The sequence below is a fragment of the Vespula vulgaris genome, chromosome 6, assembly GCF_905475345.1.
Source record: "Vespula vulgaris chromosome 6, iyVesVulg1.1, whole genome shotgun sequence".
In the NCBI taxonomy this organism is placed as follows: Eukaryota; Metazoa; Arthropoda; class Insecta; order Hymenoptera; family Vespidae; genus Vespula; species Vespula vulgaris.
Window position 1 is genome coordinate 7,101,918 of NC_066591.1, and position 19,197 is coordinate 7,121,114.

Sequence of the window (19,197 nt, forward strand, 5' to 3'; positions counted from 1 at the left end):
CAGGAGGTTCCAATTACTTTTCACGGTAACTGCCGGCTAGCAGTTCTCGCCTCTTTCTCCTCCTACTCCTCCTCCTCCTTCTTCTCCATTTTTTCCTTTTTCTTCTCTTCCAGTCTCCTTCACCGACCATCTTTCCTCTTTACATTCCACCCTTTTCTCACTTTGCCTCTTTCCTTCTCTTTTCCATTTTCCGCGTTGCTCTCCAACCATCTTTCTCTTTCTCTCTCTCCTCTCTTCCTTCTCTCTCATTTAGCACCATCTTTCTCACTCAGGAAATGAAAGCCGGTCTTATTGTACGACGGAACATTGCTGGAAGTATTGCCAGGGGCACTTGGAACATGTCGGTTCGTATGTGAGTCGTTCTAAGAACATACTACCTACCAAAGTTAATGTAACTTACGAGAGATGATTACGATCAACGAGGTTTTCGATGTAATAAAAAAGATTTTTACAGAATTTGAAACATATTTTCAAATATTATTTATATCTCGATTAATATTATGAATAATGACGAACAAAATAGTCACTGTAACAAAGTTATGATAGAAAATTATTTAAAAAGACACAACCCTCACATTGGAATTTATTATATTGATCGATTTTGTTTGTCGTTATTCATAATTCTCATATCGATCATTTGATCCATTACATTTAAATACATTATTCTTTTTATTGAAGATTTAAAAATATCTCGACTACAAAATTTATTTATAAAATATAAACTTTATATGATAGAAGGTTAAAAGAAATATCGTCCAACAACGCAGAATAAAAGAATGGAGTTTGTAAATGTAGGTGATCGTCGTTATCGAGATTAGCTCATTGCGGAATTGCGTTTTACTTTGTAAATTCGTTGCGTGTCGAGATATCATATGGTCGAAAAAAGTCCCTTTTTTATTTATTCGTTAGATACAACTTATGACGATCCGATTGTCAACGATAATAGCGATACGTCTTTTTGTTTTACACGAACGTCTACGGCGATGCTTACCTTTTAATTTTTTGTTAACGTGCTTGTTATTCGAAAGGGAAGGAAACAAAAACTATGGAACGTTCACTTGGTCGGCTCTTTATTGTTCGACGGTCCTTCGAAAAGCACGTATAAGGTACCTTCGAATGTTACCTTTTGAAATAAACCTTTAGGAAAAGCATGAGGGAGAGATGGTGATAAGACAGGAACTTTAAGTGCGTGTATCAATTAAAGCGGTGATCAATCATAATTTGCTAGTTGAGCTAACACGAACGATCGATATTTGGCTGCCTAGTATTAAGCTTTTAAACGCAAAGCTCTCTCTCTCTCTCTGTCTCTCTCGCTCTCTCTTTCTTTCCCTCTCTCTACACAGGTGTCGTTGACAGTTTGAAGCGGTGACACCGATCACAAATTTTTAACAAATTAAAATGTGTCGCAAAAATGTAGATTATCAATGATCATATTGTCGTATTCTTCGATCCCAATATACTTCTTTACCATTGCTTATTGATACGACGAATATTGATTTTATATAAAATTGTTCAATAATCTGGAGAAAGGATAACAACTATTAAATTTCAAATAAACGGGATACAAGATTAAAAATGGAGTTCGAAAATTGAGAAAGAAATGAAAATAATCGATAAATGTGGAATATGTTCTCGTGCTTTGAACATACACGAGTTGATGATGATGGCACAGGCTTTAACGTTAATAACAATGTTACACCCGCCTCGTTCTACAATTTACTATACTATATAAAGTCCATAACGCTAACGTTGAAACACGATGCAGATAAAATGTCAACTTTTAGTGTTAATACGCGCGATAATGGCCGAATGAAGACGAACGAGGACAGCGAGCCGAGCATATTGTGTATCTAGAGAATACTTCTACTTCGGATAAGAATATATTTTTTCCGTTATTCGGCTAACAGCCATTAGTTATAATATTGGCAAGGCAACGATGAAAAACGAGGAAATAGCTAGTCTGATCGTGTTGTAACTCTATCGTTGGCTTGTTCCGATATTTATCTGCTTCACGTAATAAAGGAAAAAGAACAAAAAATAAAAGAAAAATTCAGTGCATATAGCTGAAAAATTAAAAAAATATGCGATAGGTTGATCTAAATTTTGTATCCTATAAAAAAAATAAAAAATAAAAAAGGAACAAAAAGAAAAGAAAGAGAGAAAAAAGAAGAATTATTTCTTTCATCATTTTTGCATAAAGAAAATAAAATTCGTATATTAATCTATAGGATTAATGGAAATACGTCATGAGATACTTTTGTGATCATTTCACGTTTAAAAGAGATAACGCATTGGAAAGATATCAGCGACAATGAATCCGCTTTTCACAGAACGCGTAGTACGATTTCTAAAGGAGTTCGGGGACTCTACGTTGTCATCTTGTAAAATCTCAGAAAATAGCGGCAATAACGGATGTACCTCTCTCACGGGAGTACAGGCAATTTGTAGGAGCGAACGGGGAATTTACAGACATCCTGCGAAAGACTACAAATGTTCTTTGATTCTTTCCATCTTGTACAGCAGCTTCCATTTTCACACAATACCGCCATTCCGCCCTTCGACTATTTTTACGAATCTTACTTTTAAATCTCGTTTCTCTCGAACAACGTCAAAAGAGACAAAGAGAAAGAAAAAGAGAAATATTATTCCTCTTATAAATCTTCTACCGCCGATTGTTATTGTTTTAAAAATCTTTCTTTTTTTCTTTTGAAAAGACACGAGACAAGATGACAGAGAAACGACGGTCTCTCGTGGTTCTTTAGCTTTTCCAAGTGATATTATCTCGTTTTATCGATAACAATAGAACATCTCTCTTTTCTTTTGCTTTTCCACAATGTATTAGGACATTGACTTAGGCTTGACTTTTACCAAGACTCTTTGCCTCTCAATAAACATCCCACCCTCCTTTCTCTTTCCTGTTTCTTATTCACCCCCTTATTTCGACGCCTCGTAGCAGCCACAGGCGAAGTGAATAAGAGGCGGAAAGAGACAAATGGAGGATGACAAAGATGAAGAAAGAGAGAGACAGAGACACAGAGAGACAGAAAGACAAAGAGAGAGACAGACAGAGAGAAAGAGAGAGAGAGAGACAGACAGAAAGAGAGAGAGGGAGAGAGAGAGAGAGAGAGATACTAAAGACGACAGTCAAGCTCGAAACTAAAACTAACTGTAACCCTCCCGTAACTGTGTAACTACATTACAGCGTACCACTTGTATAAATTAACTCGAATCTCAAGAAAGTAAGTGGCCGAAGAGCAAAGCGCTAGTTGACTTGCTAATGCTATTTACTGTCTCCGCGTACCGACGTAACACACCGTGCGCTTCTGGAAATTGTTCTTTAAAAGGACGAAAGGGTGCCATCGTCCAATGCTTTTGGCCGTTGGCTCGCTCTAATTTTACAGCTGTTGCCGTTACTATGTTCTTTACGTTGTCAGTTCTTCTCTTCTCTTCTCTTCTCTTCTCTTTTCTGCTTCTCTTCCCTTTCGAACTTTTCTTCCCTTTCACTTTATCTTTGAACAAACAATTGCAAAATATAAATTGCGTACATGGGTAATATTAAAAACAAAACCGATTTACTTATTTTACATTTCCTTTCATCTCTCACGAGTATACCGTTTTACGAGGATGTAGTAATTTTGATCAAACCGTTTGAATTTAGATGTACATCTAAATACTTAACAAACACATGTCACAAACCTTACGTTCGTACAAACAAATATTCCGACAAGGGAAAGGAGATTTTTGTCCAGGAAACTTTTTTAAAGAATCTTCTATTGTTAAGAAATGACTTATATTTATTTCTGTTTATTTTACTGTATATGTTTATGAGAAGATCTTTCTTGATAACTCGAATGTTCGGGAAAACCAAAAGAGAAGGAGAAGGAAAATGGAGAAGTGAGGAAGGATTCTGATTAATTATAGATTTACGTCACGGGGGTGGGAGTAGTAAGACTTTGAGCTTTGAGCAGTTCATGCTCGGATAGTGTATATTCTATATATGCATATATTATTATATAGGATGTAATCTTCTTGCAATTACATTAATAATGGCAATGGTAATGATAATAATGAAAATGTATAATGATAATAATAAAAATATAATAATAATATTATATAACAATAATAGTAATAATAATAGTAATAATAATAATAATAATAATAATAATAATAATAATAATAATAATAATAATAATAATAATAGTAATAATAATAATAGTAATAATAATAATAATAAGGTGGATGGTGGATGGTGGAATAAAGTGTAACAGAAAGAAATATAAAGTATGTTCTCTTCTAACGAAAAAATAAAATCCCATTTGTTTGTCTACCCTACTTTATTTCCATCTTCTTCTTTTTTCTGTTTCTAAAATGATTCTCGTTAAAGAAATACGAAACCCTTAAACTGGATCGTGGTCATGGTTCTTCAGTTAAGAGAAAAAGACGAGTCGTGTCTCTAGCCGCGCCTTACTTCGCATTTAAATCGTTTCGGTTATAAATATGCAACGTCACTCGAGATATTTTACGCGTCCGGAAAACTTCTTCGTCGTTTTCTCTCTGATTCTCCAGAAATCGATTCGTTGAGATTTCGAGGTTCTCTTCGTTTTCAGGCTGAAGAGGAAGAAGTGGAGAAAGAGGGAGATAATATCGAACAGCTAGACGAATTTAAAATGCCTATTTAAAATTCTTCCTTTTCAAAGAAAAAGAACCACGATAACCTAGATTGTATGCGTTGATTACGTTGGCATGTATATGAATGCGATCGATAAAAAGATTTAGAATGAACGTGTTCATATATGTATAATGTACATGTGTATATATATATATATATAAATATTTATACATGCACAGTATCTTACATATGTTTATACACAGTATATACACTATATTAATTCTAATTTATATTGTATTTATTATTAATCTAACTTGATTTCTAAGACTGTTTCAATATTGTAATATTGTTAAAAAACAAAACAAAAGATAAATAAAAGATTGAGGTTTATCGTGTGCAATACCTAGTATGTTTCACGTCTTGAAACTTCTTTCTACATTTCTACGGCTTACCTTGGAAACTTCAGATGTATTTACTCGACAAGCTTTGTTTGCGAGATAAAGTTTCACAAGTGCCACAACGCTTTCTGTCGAGCTAGTTTCTTGACTTCTTGAACGAAGGTACATAACCAAACTAACCCTGTGAAGATTGGCTCGATGCTTTTATCAACAAAATATGACGAGGACTAATTTAATAATAACCACCTTATGTTACCTTCGAACAATGAAGAAGTAACAACAAGAAATTCGAACACTTTAATAATATTTATGTGCCATGTTTTTGTTCCGTTTTTGAGAATTATAAGAAAAGAAAACAGTTCGACGATATTCTCATATTTCATTCTCTTATTTTATAAAATTTTCAATAAAGAATCGATTGTATTAATTTCTCATTTTTTTATTCTTTAAACATTGAAACGATTTAAGCGACGATAAAAAAGGGAAGTATAAACTTGGCCGATTAGTACGTAGTACGATTACTGCCTACTTTAAATCAATAAACGTGAATACCACCTAGTAGTTGGCTCGTATCTTACAAATTTAATCGCGCGTTTATCGTCGCTCTCGTAGATATACCTTCCTTCTATGTCTATAGTTAACCTCGAAGACAAACTAAAGTTACCATAACATTAACCGTTCAAATAAAAATTCATTGTTACACGGTCACGGTAAGTGTAGATACATATGTTAAGTGTGTCGCAAGTTTAATATAAATTCATAAAAAATTAATTCTATGTATACGAATATTAGAAATTAAAAATTTTATATACGTATGAATAAAAAAGGACATGAATTTTTCTTTTTATATTTTATTAATAAGTTTATATTTAAGTATATTATGTATACTAATAAATGATTTTATTTTTATTGAATTAAGTCCATTAAATATTAAATCTCATCAATGTGTTTTTTAACAATGAGTCGAGATCATTCCATGTTCTCGGGTTTGAAGAACAAAAAATATAAAGTACTAGGGTGAAAAAGCTGTTTCTGATAGAGAAAAGGCTTTGTCAGGACTAGATAAAAGTTATTTATCTACCTATCTCTGTCTTTCTATCTCACAGTTCTCTTCGTTACTGCGACGACGTATTTAGCAGGTCGTCGCTTAATACGAAGCTTTGCGAACACAGGAAAATGTAAATCCACTAGAACAAGAAAGAGACGATGATCGTTGAATCTCTCTCTCTCTCTCTCTCTCTCTCTCTCTCTCTTTCCTTCTCACTATTTTACGTACACATACATACGAAAAAAACTGCGCTCACTTTGCCGTTGTTAACACAGATTGCCACGATGCGACTGACAGTGCTTAACTTTTCGTTCGAGCGAGAACTTCAATCAAAACTTTTCTTAACATCGACGTATGTACACAGGGCGACCTTATTTCTTCAAGCTTGCCTTCTCTATCCTCAGTCTTCCATTTTCTCTCTCTCTCTCTCTCCCTCTCTATTTTTATTAACATTTTTTAAAATGATTTTCTTTCTCTTTATTCCTGTTTTCCTTGTCTTTCCCATCTCTTCTCTACAACTTTCTCAAAAATTCCACATGTTTGACCACATTTTCCATTACGATTCTCCCTCTCTTTTTCTCTCTCCATTATCGTCTATCTCACTCTTATACTTTTCGAAGTTCCAAAAGAAAAAATACGGATGTAGGATACCGCGAGGCAACGAGCGAAGTAAGATGGTCGACTTCGGTGGAAGTACCCAGTACTACATCCTGGATGAGTTTCTTGGACATAGCTTCAACGATAGGGTCGTAAAAAATGATCGTCGACGCTCGTAAAAAAGAAAATCTTGCGTGCGAAGCATTGACCAATCGCGTGAAACTTGCTCTCTCTTTCAAACGATTCTATCTACGAGTATGTATGTGTATGTAATTCGTTCTTATGTATTAATGAATCTTATGTATTAATGAATGTTGAGAGATATGTCCAATTTGTTTAAAATATTTAAAATTCTAATGTGGAATAATCTGAAATTCTGTGTTATTTCATCTGTAATATATGTACAATTATAATGCATATACAATTAGCATATAATATAGGTAGAATATATATATATATATATATATATATATATATATATATATAGTATTATTTAATAAAATAATAACTTAATAATCTATTTTTGAAAACTAAAGAGAAATAATTTTTATAAATGGGATCCTTCCAATTTAAATCACAATTTCTATGCGATTGTGATAAAGCCGTATATATTGAAACGAAATTTTCTTTTCCTCTTTCCCAAGCTTTCCTTCTAAAATCGATTTTCTCCGCCTCTTTCAAGAAAGATACTTGAAGAAATGGCGTTTCATCAAACGACGATATAAAAGTTGCTAAGCGATGGACGATATTTACAAAAAAAAAAAAAACTAAAAAGTTTTGAATTAGAGGAAAGGCCTTTAAAGAAACGAATTGTATTCTCGCTTAAGTTCAGATTTTATTTAATTGTCATGGAATCCGTAGGAACGTCATAAAATTTTCGATTAGTCATTAGTTATCCGTTATACTTATAAATAATCGATGACATATATTTGAAATACTCATACTTCAATTTTAGATTATTTGACTGCATCATCATTTTCTGTAAATTGATTCACGATTATCTATTTTTGTTTCGTTTCCAAAAATCCTGTCTCATAAATAAAATTGATTTTTTGATACTGTTTGAAGTCCATCAAGAGAAGTTTGTTTTAACTATTAACAATAATAATAATAATAAGAATAAGAAACATATCTCGGTATTAGAATTTTATTTCTCTTCAAGGACGTTTGAAATAGTTCGGGAAATTGTTCGATGGATCGAAATCATGGCACCAGGGAATTTGATTACATTCGATATTGGTAACGTGATAGAAGCATTTCACTCGTACCTTTTTTATTCGTATCGAAGTATCGAAGAATCTTTTTTCTACCTTTTGTTTTACTGGTTTCGTTCCCTTCGAATACTCGAAAAAAAGAGCTTGTAGTTGAAATGCTACAAATCGTAAAGCGTTGGAAAGATTTGATATATCAAGTTTTCAGAAGCATTGTTTAAAAAAAAATTTACAATTATAAAATATTTATTATACTCTCGCGAACGATTACGAAAATAGCAGAACGATTATGTTCAAGGTGGAGGAATAAAAGCGCGAGCTACAATTACGTTCCTACGGTATCACACAAGTCGCTATTTTCTATGCACCGCGTTTTCAGCATGAAACTATAGAACGTGGTTTATATAGAACGAACGGATGAACGAACGAAAGAACGGCTAGATAATTTAACGTTCGTAATCGTTTTACCTTACTGTATCGATCACACACAGTACGAGGTTCTGAATAATATATACTTCTCCACGTGTAATGAGTGGTTCAGCAAGTAAGAACAGCTTTTACGCCGTGTTCCTCAGTTTCTAGTATGAACTCGTCAATTATTAGAACGACCTACACCTATCGACGTATACCATGAAACTCTTTTTACGCAATTTCAGTAGGCGCATCTAGTTCGTAGATCTTGGCGCCATTCGGTAGGATCAAACAGGTACATCGTCGCAATCATGTAATCACCTTTATGAAATTCAGAAAGATTAGAGATCAAAAATTATTAATACAGTATTAGATAATTTTTATAAGAGAACAAAAGAAAGAAAGAACAACATATTTGATATTCTGTCTTTTCTCGAAAAGAAAATCGATTAGTTTGTTCATTCGCAAAATCGAGGAAAGGTAGAGTATATCTACCAAATTGAATAGAAAATAAAACCAATCTCTGTCTCACGTTCTTAACGTCACGCTCTAGCTTAGTTGCCAGAAGATACTCGAGAAAATCGTCTCAAATACTTTTAACTGGCGTCGTCTCGTATTCTACGAGACGGTTTCTCTTACCAAGTCAATTTAGTTTCAACGAGTAGTGTTCGCACCGATTCGCTTAAACGATTTTGGTTGTTGATTTGACCTCAGTACGATGGACTTTTCGAAGGAAGGAACGAGGTCAAGTAACCTGCAAGACGACTCGTTTCGCGAAATTACCTTTTGCGGATTCACCCGTGGAAAATGATTTTCCACGAGGCGAAGGCCTGATCGAGAACGTGGTTCGATCGGCCCTTGCGGTTACAGAGGGAATAATGGTTATGGTAGGAATTAAAGTGGTCGTTATCGGAAAAGCTATGCGTCTTACTCGTGCGTTCGTTCACAAGGAATAATCGTCCGCGACGAACAATCGCAGTGGAGCCAACGGATCGTTCAAATTATTAGTCCATTCGATTAGAGATTCCGAACAAAGCGTACGAGGCTAATTGAAATTCGTTGAATTATGCGTTTGAATGCATAAAAGAAAAATCTAATACCTTTGAAAGCTAGTTCTCTCAGTTACCTCCACGATTCGCTTTGACTATTCCGATGCATATTAATGAAAAATTCTTTCTTAATGGCACCTTTATATAATTTTACAAGTTAAAATATTTATACTTTTTAAGATAAAAATTCTCTATAAGGCGATCTTTTTTGATAAATATGAAAATTACAAGTATCTTTTAGGAACTCATGATAAATATTAGATATGCTCATATTAGGTATGCGTTATGAATACGCTTAATTTTCATTCAAACGATGCTTTCCTATCAAAAAAGAAAAGATAATGACAAAAACGGAAGTAATTAAACCCGATTATTTTTAATTGCTTTGCTGTTGGAAATCGTAAATATCTAAAAAGCATCTCTTTGATGCGGAACGTAATTTAATTATAACACGGCAATTCTTTTTACACATATCATACCATTTAGTATTTATTACGCGTCAAAACACTACCTGTAAATTATAAGCTGAAATTTCTCATGAGCATTACGAGAGTAATAACTACTATCTTTACAAGGATCTTTCCGAAAGTTAACAAAGCAAAATGCAACACATCGAAATGATAAATGTTACATGAGTAAAAAAACAGAAATTGTAATTTTTACCGTAGACAATGTAACAACGGTGTATATTAATCGATCGCTATCGATACAAGAAGTATACATTCATGTCGATACAAGAATTATTATGTTCTGCATATTATTGTTTGTACATAATTACATATAACATATTCGTAGTTCAAAGGAATACATTGCTTTCGCGAAATCGAAAGAGAAAAGCAAAGAGGAGGAGGAGAATAAGAGGAGAGTAGGTCGCCTTAACAGCCTTGGAAGCACGAATGGTGCTTAGAATAATAGCTTGAGCCGATCTGTCCTACCTTGTGCTATCCCATTACCCAGAGACCAGGCTCTCTCTACATGTATGCAAAACGCTCTAACGTCCAGGGATTTCCAGGAAATGCTCGAATTACTGCATTTCATCCAACAGGATTCTCTGTCTATCTCATTCTCCTACTAGCACGTTCTATAATTACATAGGATGCTAATAGGCATGCAATGATCTGTTTCAGGTTCTCAGAAGCAAATATCTTTGTCATGAGAATTTCGATCCTACGATTTCAAACAACAACAAATCACGAGAAAATGAGAAATCAATCGTTTTCAAATCCATCATGATAATTTCATTTCTCAAATTAACGATCTAATCATAATTATTTTTTAAATTAATTAGTCAACGAAAACATTATTCTTTGATAAAAATCATGGAGGTATTCTTATCCTTATTCCAATGCAATCATTATAATATATAATAATAATAATAAAAAAAGAGATATATTAACTTTGCAATATCATTGTTCACTTACCTTCTTTGAGATCCTCTTCGAAAGGTATCCAGATTATTCTTACTTCAATACACAATGCTTTCTTAACTCGAAAAAAACTCTCTCAACGCTGAGATATAAAATCCGTTAACGTGTTATTTATCTTAAGAAGAAAAGAAAAAAGAAAAGAAAAAAAGAACAAAAAACAATGAAAAAGAAGGAAAGCTAGCGTTTCGTTTCGTTCACAGAAATATCCAGACTACTAATATCTATAGGAGGACGGATGGCGACGTAGTACAAACAGGGAACAATGAAATCTCTCTTTCGGGGACGGTATAGAGGGTGGATGTGGAACCCTCTACTGGAAGAGGAGGTAAATGGACGGTGGAAGTGCACGTTCTAACAATAAGAGGAAATTCGAGTCACGCGCACGAGAAATTTCACCGACTCGTTTCGTTGAGTTCCTTTATACCTTAATAGAGAGAGAGAGAGAGAGAGAGAGAGAGAGGGAGAGAGAGAGAGAGAGAGAAGATGAGAGGCAGCGGTTGAGGGCGTTAGGGGGTAATGTAGAGATGGAAAAGGGCGGGGCAGGGAAAGGAATCGAACAATTTTAGGATACTACAACAAGATCGTTTATGTTCTTTTTTTCTTTTTCTGTAAAACAGATGAAACGTATTTCTCTTTATTCGTACGCCATTGAATTTTGTCGTTTATCTTATGCGATCGGACGTTTCACGGCTCGTTTGTTTAGTTATTTATTTATTTATTTATTCATTTATTTATTCATTTATTTATTTCTTTTTCTTTATTTTCTTTTCTCTCAATTATGTTTATCGAATGAAATTCGGACATTATCTTGACTACTCTCTACATGTGTCTGAGGCTAGACGCCTATTTACAATAGATTCCTTTGTACAAAAACTAATCTCATATAAACAGTAAAACGTACACGTCAGCACGAACGCGCGCACGTGGCAGCGTCGATGAGCGGGAACGAAAACGTGTTGCGTCTCTGATCGTCGCCAACGACTATGCTCTTTTTTTTTCTTCTCTTTTTTCGTGCCTTTATATTATATTCTTCAGCGCCTCGATACGGTGTGTCTTGCTTGATTAGAATGATTAATAAATGGGATGAATTTATTTATTTTAATAACGAGTATTTATATTCGTTTATTCTCCTTTTCTTGCTTTTGTGTCGCGTTAGCAGTCTTTCACAGTTCATGTTCTTGTAAGAAATATCCTCAAAATATATTTATGTATATATAATATATATATATAATATATACTTATATAATATATATATATATATATGTACGTTTTATGTGTATATATGTGTATGTATGTGTGTATATATATATATACATATATATATATATATATATATATATATACATGCTTCTCGATTGAAAGTATGTTTTTCTTTTTTTTTGCTCAACCTATGATGTTATTTTCGATGAAACACGAAATAATGAATATGTTTTAGCCAAAGAACATTGTACATTTTCTCGAGAACACAGAGAAAATGAATCGCCGAAAATTTCACTTTTATCCAAATCTCAACGACCAAGTCTGCGTTCCCGCCATGACGATTTTGAATTATATCATCTTCTATTCTTCGAACGAAGTTTTGTACAATCAACGTTTAAAGAAAATCCCATCAACTCGTTGAAAATGATGATCAACGTAAATTACGAAATGTCAAGAGGATTTTTTATCGTTGGTTTCTTCTTCTCTCTCTCTTGTGTCCTCCTTTTCCTCTTATCTCTTTACGTATTTATCCGTCTATCTCTTTCTCTTCCTCTTACATATTAACTGTATACGGTGATCACAGAAATATTTGGCACTTTTTAAAATTAAATCACTTGTTCTAAATCGAAATAAGTCTTTTCTGAATTGTAAAGAACGAATGGAGATATTAATTTAATAGTCAAACAATCAGAAAATAATAATATCAAATTAGTGTTAATAAATTCTTGACAAACGATTAAAAATTCAGAACGCATATTTCGATTTAGAAAGAGTCAACGAATTAAAAAAATTGTCTAAACATTTCTATGATACTCCGTACACGTGTCGTTACCATGAGAAGAGAAAAAGTAAATCGGGAAAAAGAAAAAAAGAAAAATGAGAAAGTAAGAGAGAATGGGCACTCTCTTATTATATACAGCTCTCTTGTATTCGATTCGAGCGCGTCACCACTTCCGGCTGATGAAATTTCCCCTGAGCAGAAATTGACGAAGAGACCGGCCTCTGCGGCATCGACGATAAACATTTGCTCGCCCTTTGAAGGCTGTAATACACCTGAAAGCAACGCGAATGATATTTTTCCACCGTCGTCTTCGTCTTCGTCTTCGTCTTCGTCGTCGTCGTTGTCGTCGTCTTTCCTATCTCGTCTTAACAAAGGCTTGCCTCGTGAAATGACGCGGAACAAGAAAGAAGCGAGCTTTCGTAATCAACGAATCGTCTTTTTACCGCGTCGTGCTTGCGGACTAAGGAGAACGTCACGATACATGCATCGATCTACAAGCTTTTTATGAAAGTCCTTAATGAACCTCACTAAAATCGATATATAATGTATCGAAATAAAAGTCATAACGAGCGAGTTAAAATAAAGAAAAAAGATCAAAGGAAAAATTAAAAGTCTAATTAAAAGATAGTATGTATAGAGAAACGTGTTTTTTAAGGAGATAGCGAAAACATTAACAAATTATATAAAATATTAAACAAAGCGAAAATTATAATTAACATAATCAGATTATAAACACAATCACATGTTATAGATATAATACGTACGATTAAAGTGAGATATCTTTCGGAATAATTCCAATCGGTCGAAGATACTATTTCGATATTAAAATTATTCGAAATCACCGAAGGCAATCACCTTCGGGGGAGATACAAAAGTCAGCTTCGAGAGGAGTTACGCGCATCGGGACTGGCCTCCTCGAATTATCGAGAAAACTTCAAGGCAATTAAACTTACGAAGGCACAGATAACCCAAGGCTCCGCTAAACCGGAAAAGTTAAAGTGGAAGACTGCCGCATATTAAAGCGAGTGAACTCACCCTCCCACAACCCCTCACCACTCTTATTCCCAGACTTTTACCTCTATCCCTTCCTTCTCGTTTTACCTTCATCGTCTTCCAGTGAAACTCCAAATCTTTAAAAGAAGCTCATTCGTTTAGTCAAGGACACTTAAAGTACCATCGTACGCTACTTGAGCAGTTAAAAGAACGAAGAAAATAGATTGAAAATTACACTATCCATAAATTTTAACCCTAAATTCTAATCTTTCAGTGTTTCAATATTATTGTTCTCAACAATTTACTTATATCTTCGTTTATTTTAGAAGTTATATGATCTTACTATAATCGCACGTATAGCATATAAGTATATCTATATAATTAATACACATATCTTTATAATAACATTTAAGTTTCTAAAAGTATATATAAAGACTAATTATAAGAGAGATATAATACATTACAAAAAAAAAATTCCGCTTTTATAATCAAAGACTAGGTGAGTATTGCGTTGGTATCAGCCATGCATGACCAAATAGCAAAAGTTATCGGTCAAAGCGTAGCATTATGAAAAACAAAAAAGGTAAGAAAAAAGCTATACTAAAAAGATCAAAAAGGAGGCTGATCACTCACATTTTGGTTATTACGTTGATTATAGGCGTCCATCGCCATTTGCTTGAAGTCTGCCATGGTTGGCTGATGACCATAAATTGTCTGATGGGTGACATGATTTTGTGGATAGTTAATGGCGGGTGTTGAAAGGCAATCGGCGAGTACAGGATCCGATGGTAGATCCAAACCGTGTTGAACGATCGGTCTTTTTTCAGGCGAAGTTACTTCGTCCGTGACTCGATCCTTTTTTCTTCGTTGAGGTGGTGTCTTGTAGACGGGTGTATATGTTAAAGGTCTTCTTTCTACGAACAGATTTTAGGAAGCCATGTTGAGCCACGCTAAGTCAATTAAATCGATTAAATCAAGACGGAGAGATTAAGCTTTTCTTTTTTATCTCTTAACTTTTTTGTTTCTTTTTTTTATCGTTTCCGTTATTACCGATTTTAACTGATACAAGAGTAAGCTAATCATAAAAATAAGGAAGAGAGAGAAAGAGAAAGAGAGAGAGAGAAAGAGAAAGAGAGAGAGAGAGAGAAAGAGAGAGAGAGGGGGAAACCATGAGAAATTAGATGGACTTTCTTTGGTAAGATAGAAAATGACCAATTTATATTTTAATTCTAGATTATAAAGAATAGGAAATTAATGAACACACTTGTTACAACGAGTTATGAATCATTGTCTTTAGCGAGAACGTAAAATTGAAAATTCTTCGCTTTGTTTAATATATATATATATATATATATCTTTTCTGGTTCTTTTAAGTGCTTTAATATTCGAGAGTGTTCAAGAATTAAGTGTGCTACGATAAAAGATTTAAAAGAATTCCTAGCCAGTTCTTTGGTAAAGCCGAAAGGTCTTACTCGCTGATAAAGTAACGGTATTCCTCAGTAAATCTCTTCGACTTTAAGCCAAGCAGCGCTGAACTTATAGTCAATTTAATATTTAACACGTGTACTATCAGCCACTTCTGGGGATCATGTATTTTTTCTACTATTCAAGGGACTTTTGAAACTCTCTTAAAACACATTAATATTCCTACAGAAATATTCGAATGTCTTGTTATTAGAGTTTTAGTAGTATTCAAAGAATGATAAAACACTGATTAAAGAAAATAGTTTTATAAAACAACTTTTTTAAAAATTAAGGACTGTACCGATAAAATTTTAAGATTTCGCAATCGTGAAAATCGTTCCCGCTATAACGTTTGATACAAGTAAAAATGTTCAATTCTATTCAAAGTTCTACACGTGTGAAATTTTCTAAATGCATCTGGCTGTACTGTGCGAAAACTTTTACGCTTCTTTTATGAATCTAACAATTATATAAAATTAATAATAAGAACATAATGATAAAATACAAAGGAGGTCAACTTCTAGTTTGGCTGTCTGGATTAATTTAGTTTCTAAGTCAATCTTCGATAAGTTTTATTAGCTTTTATAGTTGTACTTATAATTCGGCGATACTTTATCGCTTAGGTTCCAGATATTAATGCTCTTTTATATTTTATCAGCTTGTATAATAAGTATAAAAGGAAAAGTGATGGAAAGGCAAAGATGAAGAAAGGTTAGGTCGTGCTCTCACCGTATTCGTTCGGTATGATGTCCGGATCGATGTCATCGACCGCCTGCTTGGTCTGAGGGTGCACTGGGGTGGTTGCACCTGCATTAGGTGGCTCGCACACGATCGGAGCGTGCTTTGGACTTCCGGCACGGCCGTTCGAATGCTTCCGGTAGAGCGCCGCCAGGATACCAGCTACGGCCAGGGCCAAAAGGGTCGCCGTAGCTGCCAGACCCAGTAGCAATGGACTCAGCATCGATGCATCCGTGTTACCTGTCGCAACAGCAACGTAAAATACTCGATCAACCGGAACTTGTATCGATCTTCTCGCTACCCTTCCACTTTTATCTCTATAAACCATCCCTATCCTTTCATTTCTCTCTTCCTCTTTCTTTCTCTCTCTCTCTCTTTCTATCTCTATTTCTTTCCACAGACTATCCCATTTAACTTATTCGTCTAAAATATATTAGCTCGATTATACGAAAAAATATCTAGAAATAAATCGCGTAATTCATATTCCTAAAAACAAAAATAGTCTTCTTTTAAATGATTTAATACCCATTATATCGATTGGTTTTTAATCATATCTTGAAAATATTATTAAATCGTAATATTATAAATTATAATATAAGAATATCGAGGAAATTTTTAAAAAGACAATATTATATAAAAGCTATTAGTGATCGATGTTATTGATCAGACATATCCTATACTTAATTGAGCCGACCATTAGTCAGTCAAGAAATTGGCGGTGTCGCTATTGCGATTCTGGATCATATCTTTTTCTTTTTCTTTTTTTTCCTCGTTCTCTCTTCTCACGTCGAACTTCTCGGAGCTTCTCGCTTTCGGTTCCTATACTTTAAAGTTCGATCTCCCTTTGTTCACGGAAACGAAGGCACACAGATGAAAGATATCCTACAACTTCCCTATTATTGACATGCGACGGTGTGTAATACAAAGAAAGTCTGTTGCTGAATGATAGATCTAAAAGCGATCATTGCACTGAATACTCGTTGAGTCACGTGTATAAACTGACTCTTTCTCTCTTTCTTTTTCTCTTTCTCTATCTTTATCTCTATCTATCTATCTATCTATCTATCTATCTATCTGTCTTCTTTATTCTTTCTTTGAATGATACTTGGAAACTTTCGAGTTCGATTTAAAAAGCAAAATTCTCTTTTTCCGATAATAATGCTCTGACTACTCGAATAAATGGATATTTTAAAGGAATAATTAAGTAATTATATTTCACATTGCTTTAATATATTATTTATATAATATACGACACGAATTACCGATCGTTTTGATTTTAACAGAAGTATATAGTTTTTTTCTTTATTTATAAAAGAGATACAGAGAGAAGAAAAACAGAGAAAGACGAGATGTATTCTTTTCTTTCATTTTTTAATCTGTTTTAAAAACTGCTGGATTGTCAACAAATTGAGACATAACTAATTCTACTATTAGTTTTAGAAACTGTTAATTAAAAGCAACAAAAGGCTATTTTTTTAATCCGGATTCAAATTTCTTTAAATATATTTACTCTTTTGCTGTTTCTCTCTCCCTCTCTCTCTCTCTCTCTCTCTCTCTCTCTCTCTCTCTCTCTCTCTCTCTCTCATTTTCTCGGTCATCAAGAAGCAAATGCGTTTTCATTGCAGTATTACGAGCATATATACGTACGTGCCTTTCGCATCGAGATAACGCAGAGATATGGAAGTTACATCCCTCTCTCTCTCTCTCTCTCTTTCATGTTGCACTTGTCTCACCGAAGCATGCGACAAACTCGCCCATCAATATCACCGAGGTCAGCTTAATAAGCAGGACCATAATTAACAAAGGTATGTCTATAATGGCGCTATTACCGTTCACCTGGCGTGCGTGTATAAATAGAGATGCGCGATCCTGTTACAACGTACTATACACTATGTATTTCTACATGCTGCATTATATATACGTAGGACAATTTAAACGACTTAATGTCACGTAATGATCTCCACAAAATTATCCTTGGAAAGAAAAAACATAGTACAGAAAAATGTTTATAGTAAAATTTTCGTTGCACGGTCGTATTTTATTCTGCTAATATCAATAAGTAAAACGTAAACAATGAAAAAAAAGAGTAAATACATATAAAGTAATATACATTTATAACAATTGAAATATGTGAAAGCACTACTCAGTTGCTGTAAAATATCAATGTTACGGTTTCTGTTGCTGATTTTTTATTTTTGTACTTTATGTTATATTCACGAGGAAAGGAGAGTTGTATAACGAAATTAAATTGATAACAAATTGTGAAAACAGAAGTACATAGTCAGTCTATCGGTTATTGCGTTTACATTTCCTAATTAATTGTACTTAAATGACTGTACTAGCTTCATCATTTTAAATGACACGAAATTAGATATAACACGCATTGTACGCAATACGTATTAATGGTTATTGAAAATAAATACCAAGTTCTTATAAACGCATGTATGCAAACTTAACGATAATTACTTAAGACGCGAGATCGTGTTGAAAGAATATTTTGAATATACTAGTTACTTGATCTTACGTTACGATCAGTTATATAATCGTAAATATCAGTAAAAAGATTTTATAGATGTTTCAACGAAATTTGTAACAACACTCAACTCGTTAATTCATAATTATTAGTACAATTTACAACCTACGAAGATACTTGGCTATGGTCGAAGTTAACGACGGGCAAGAATCCAAACTCGTGAATTTGCATTAAAGGTACTTACTCGGTGACTCAGCGATCGTACTTTATACATATACGTGTATATATGTATATATATTATATATATGTATATATACGTCTACATGCCACATCGTCGTTCTCTACCATTGATAAAACTTGCGGAAACGAGCCAACATGGAAAGTCGGAGTTCGATCTTGAAACAGAATTATGAAACTAACGGTTAAACGATATTTGTTTTTCTCTCTCTTTCTTTCTTGCATGGAACATCTTGAAAGACATTGTTTCATCTATTTAATACATTGAAATTTCAGCTATGCTCGTATCCTATTACTAATTGGAGTTAAAACAGAAGCAAATAATGATGAAGCAACAACGGAAAGGGGCACGTGTACTGCTTCGACTATTTGCCAAATATTGACTTCGCCGTTGGCACAACGCTCAGCGATAGTAACAAACGAGAGACAGCAAGAGAGAAAGAGAGAGCCAACAGCTACAATACGAGACTTCACAAAAGCTGATTAATGGAGCTGCGATTATCCGACGAGCCACGCTGCAACGCGGATTTGTCTCGACAGCAATCAGAAAACATTCCGTTG

General features: G+C 34.0%; 1 protein-coding gene across 4 annotated transcripts in view; it reads right to left on the minus strand.

Annotated features, from left to right (window-relative positions):
* Positions 1-11,368: 11,368 nt before the first annotated feature.
* Positions 11,369-19,197, minus strand: part of LOC127064908 (nephrin-like) — a 95,613-nt gene continuing 87,784 nt past the window's right edge. For all 4 annotated transcript variants that reach the window (XM_050996563.1, XM_050996565.1, XM_050996566.1 and 1 more), the window contains 3 exons: positions 15,918-16,166; positions 14,358-14,638; positions 11,369-13,003 (listed from right to left, as the gene is read on the minus strand). In XM_050996563.1, coding sequence (XP_050852520.1) covers positions 12,860-13,003; positions 14,358-14,638; positions 15,918-16,166 — 674 coding nt within the window. In that variant the 3' untranslated portion in view covers positions 11,369-12,859. The remainder of the gene's footprint in view (positions 13,004-14,357; positions 14,639-15,917; positions 16,167-19,197) is intronic.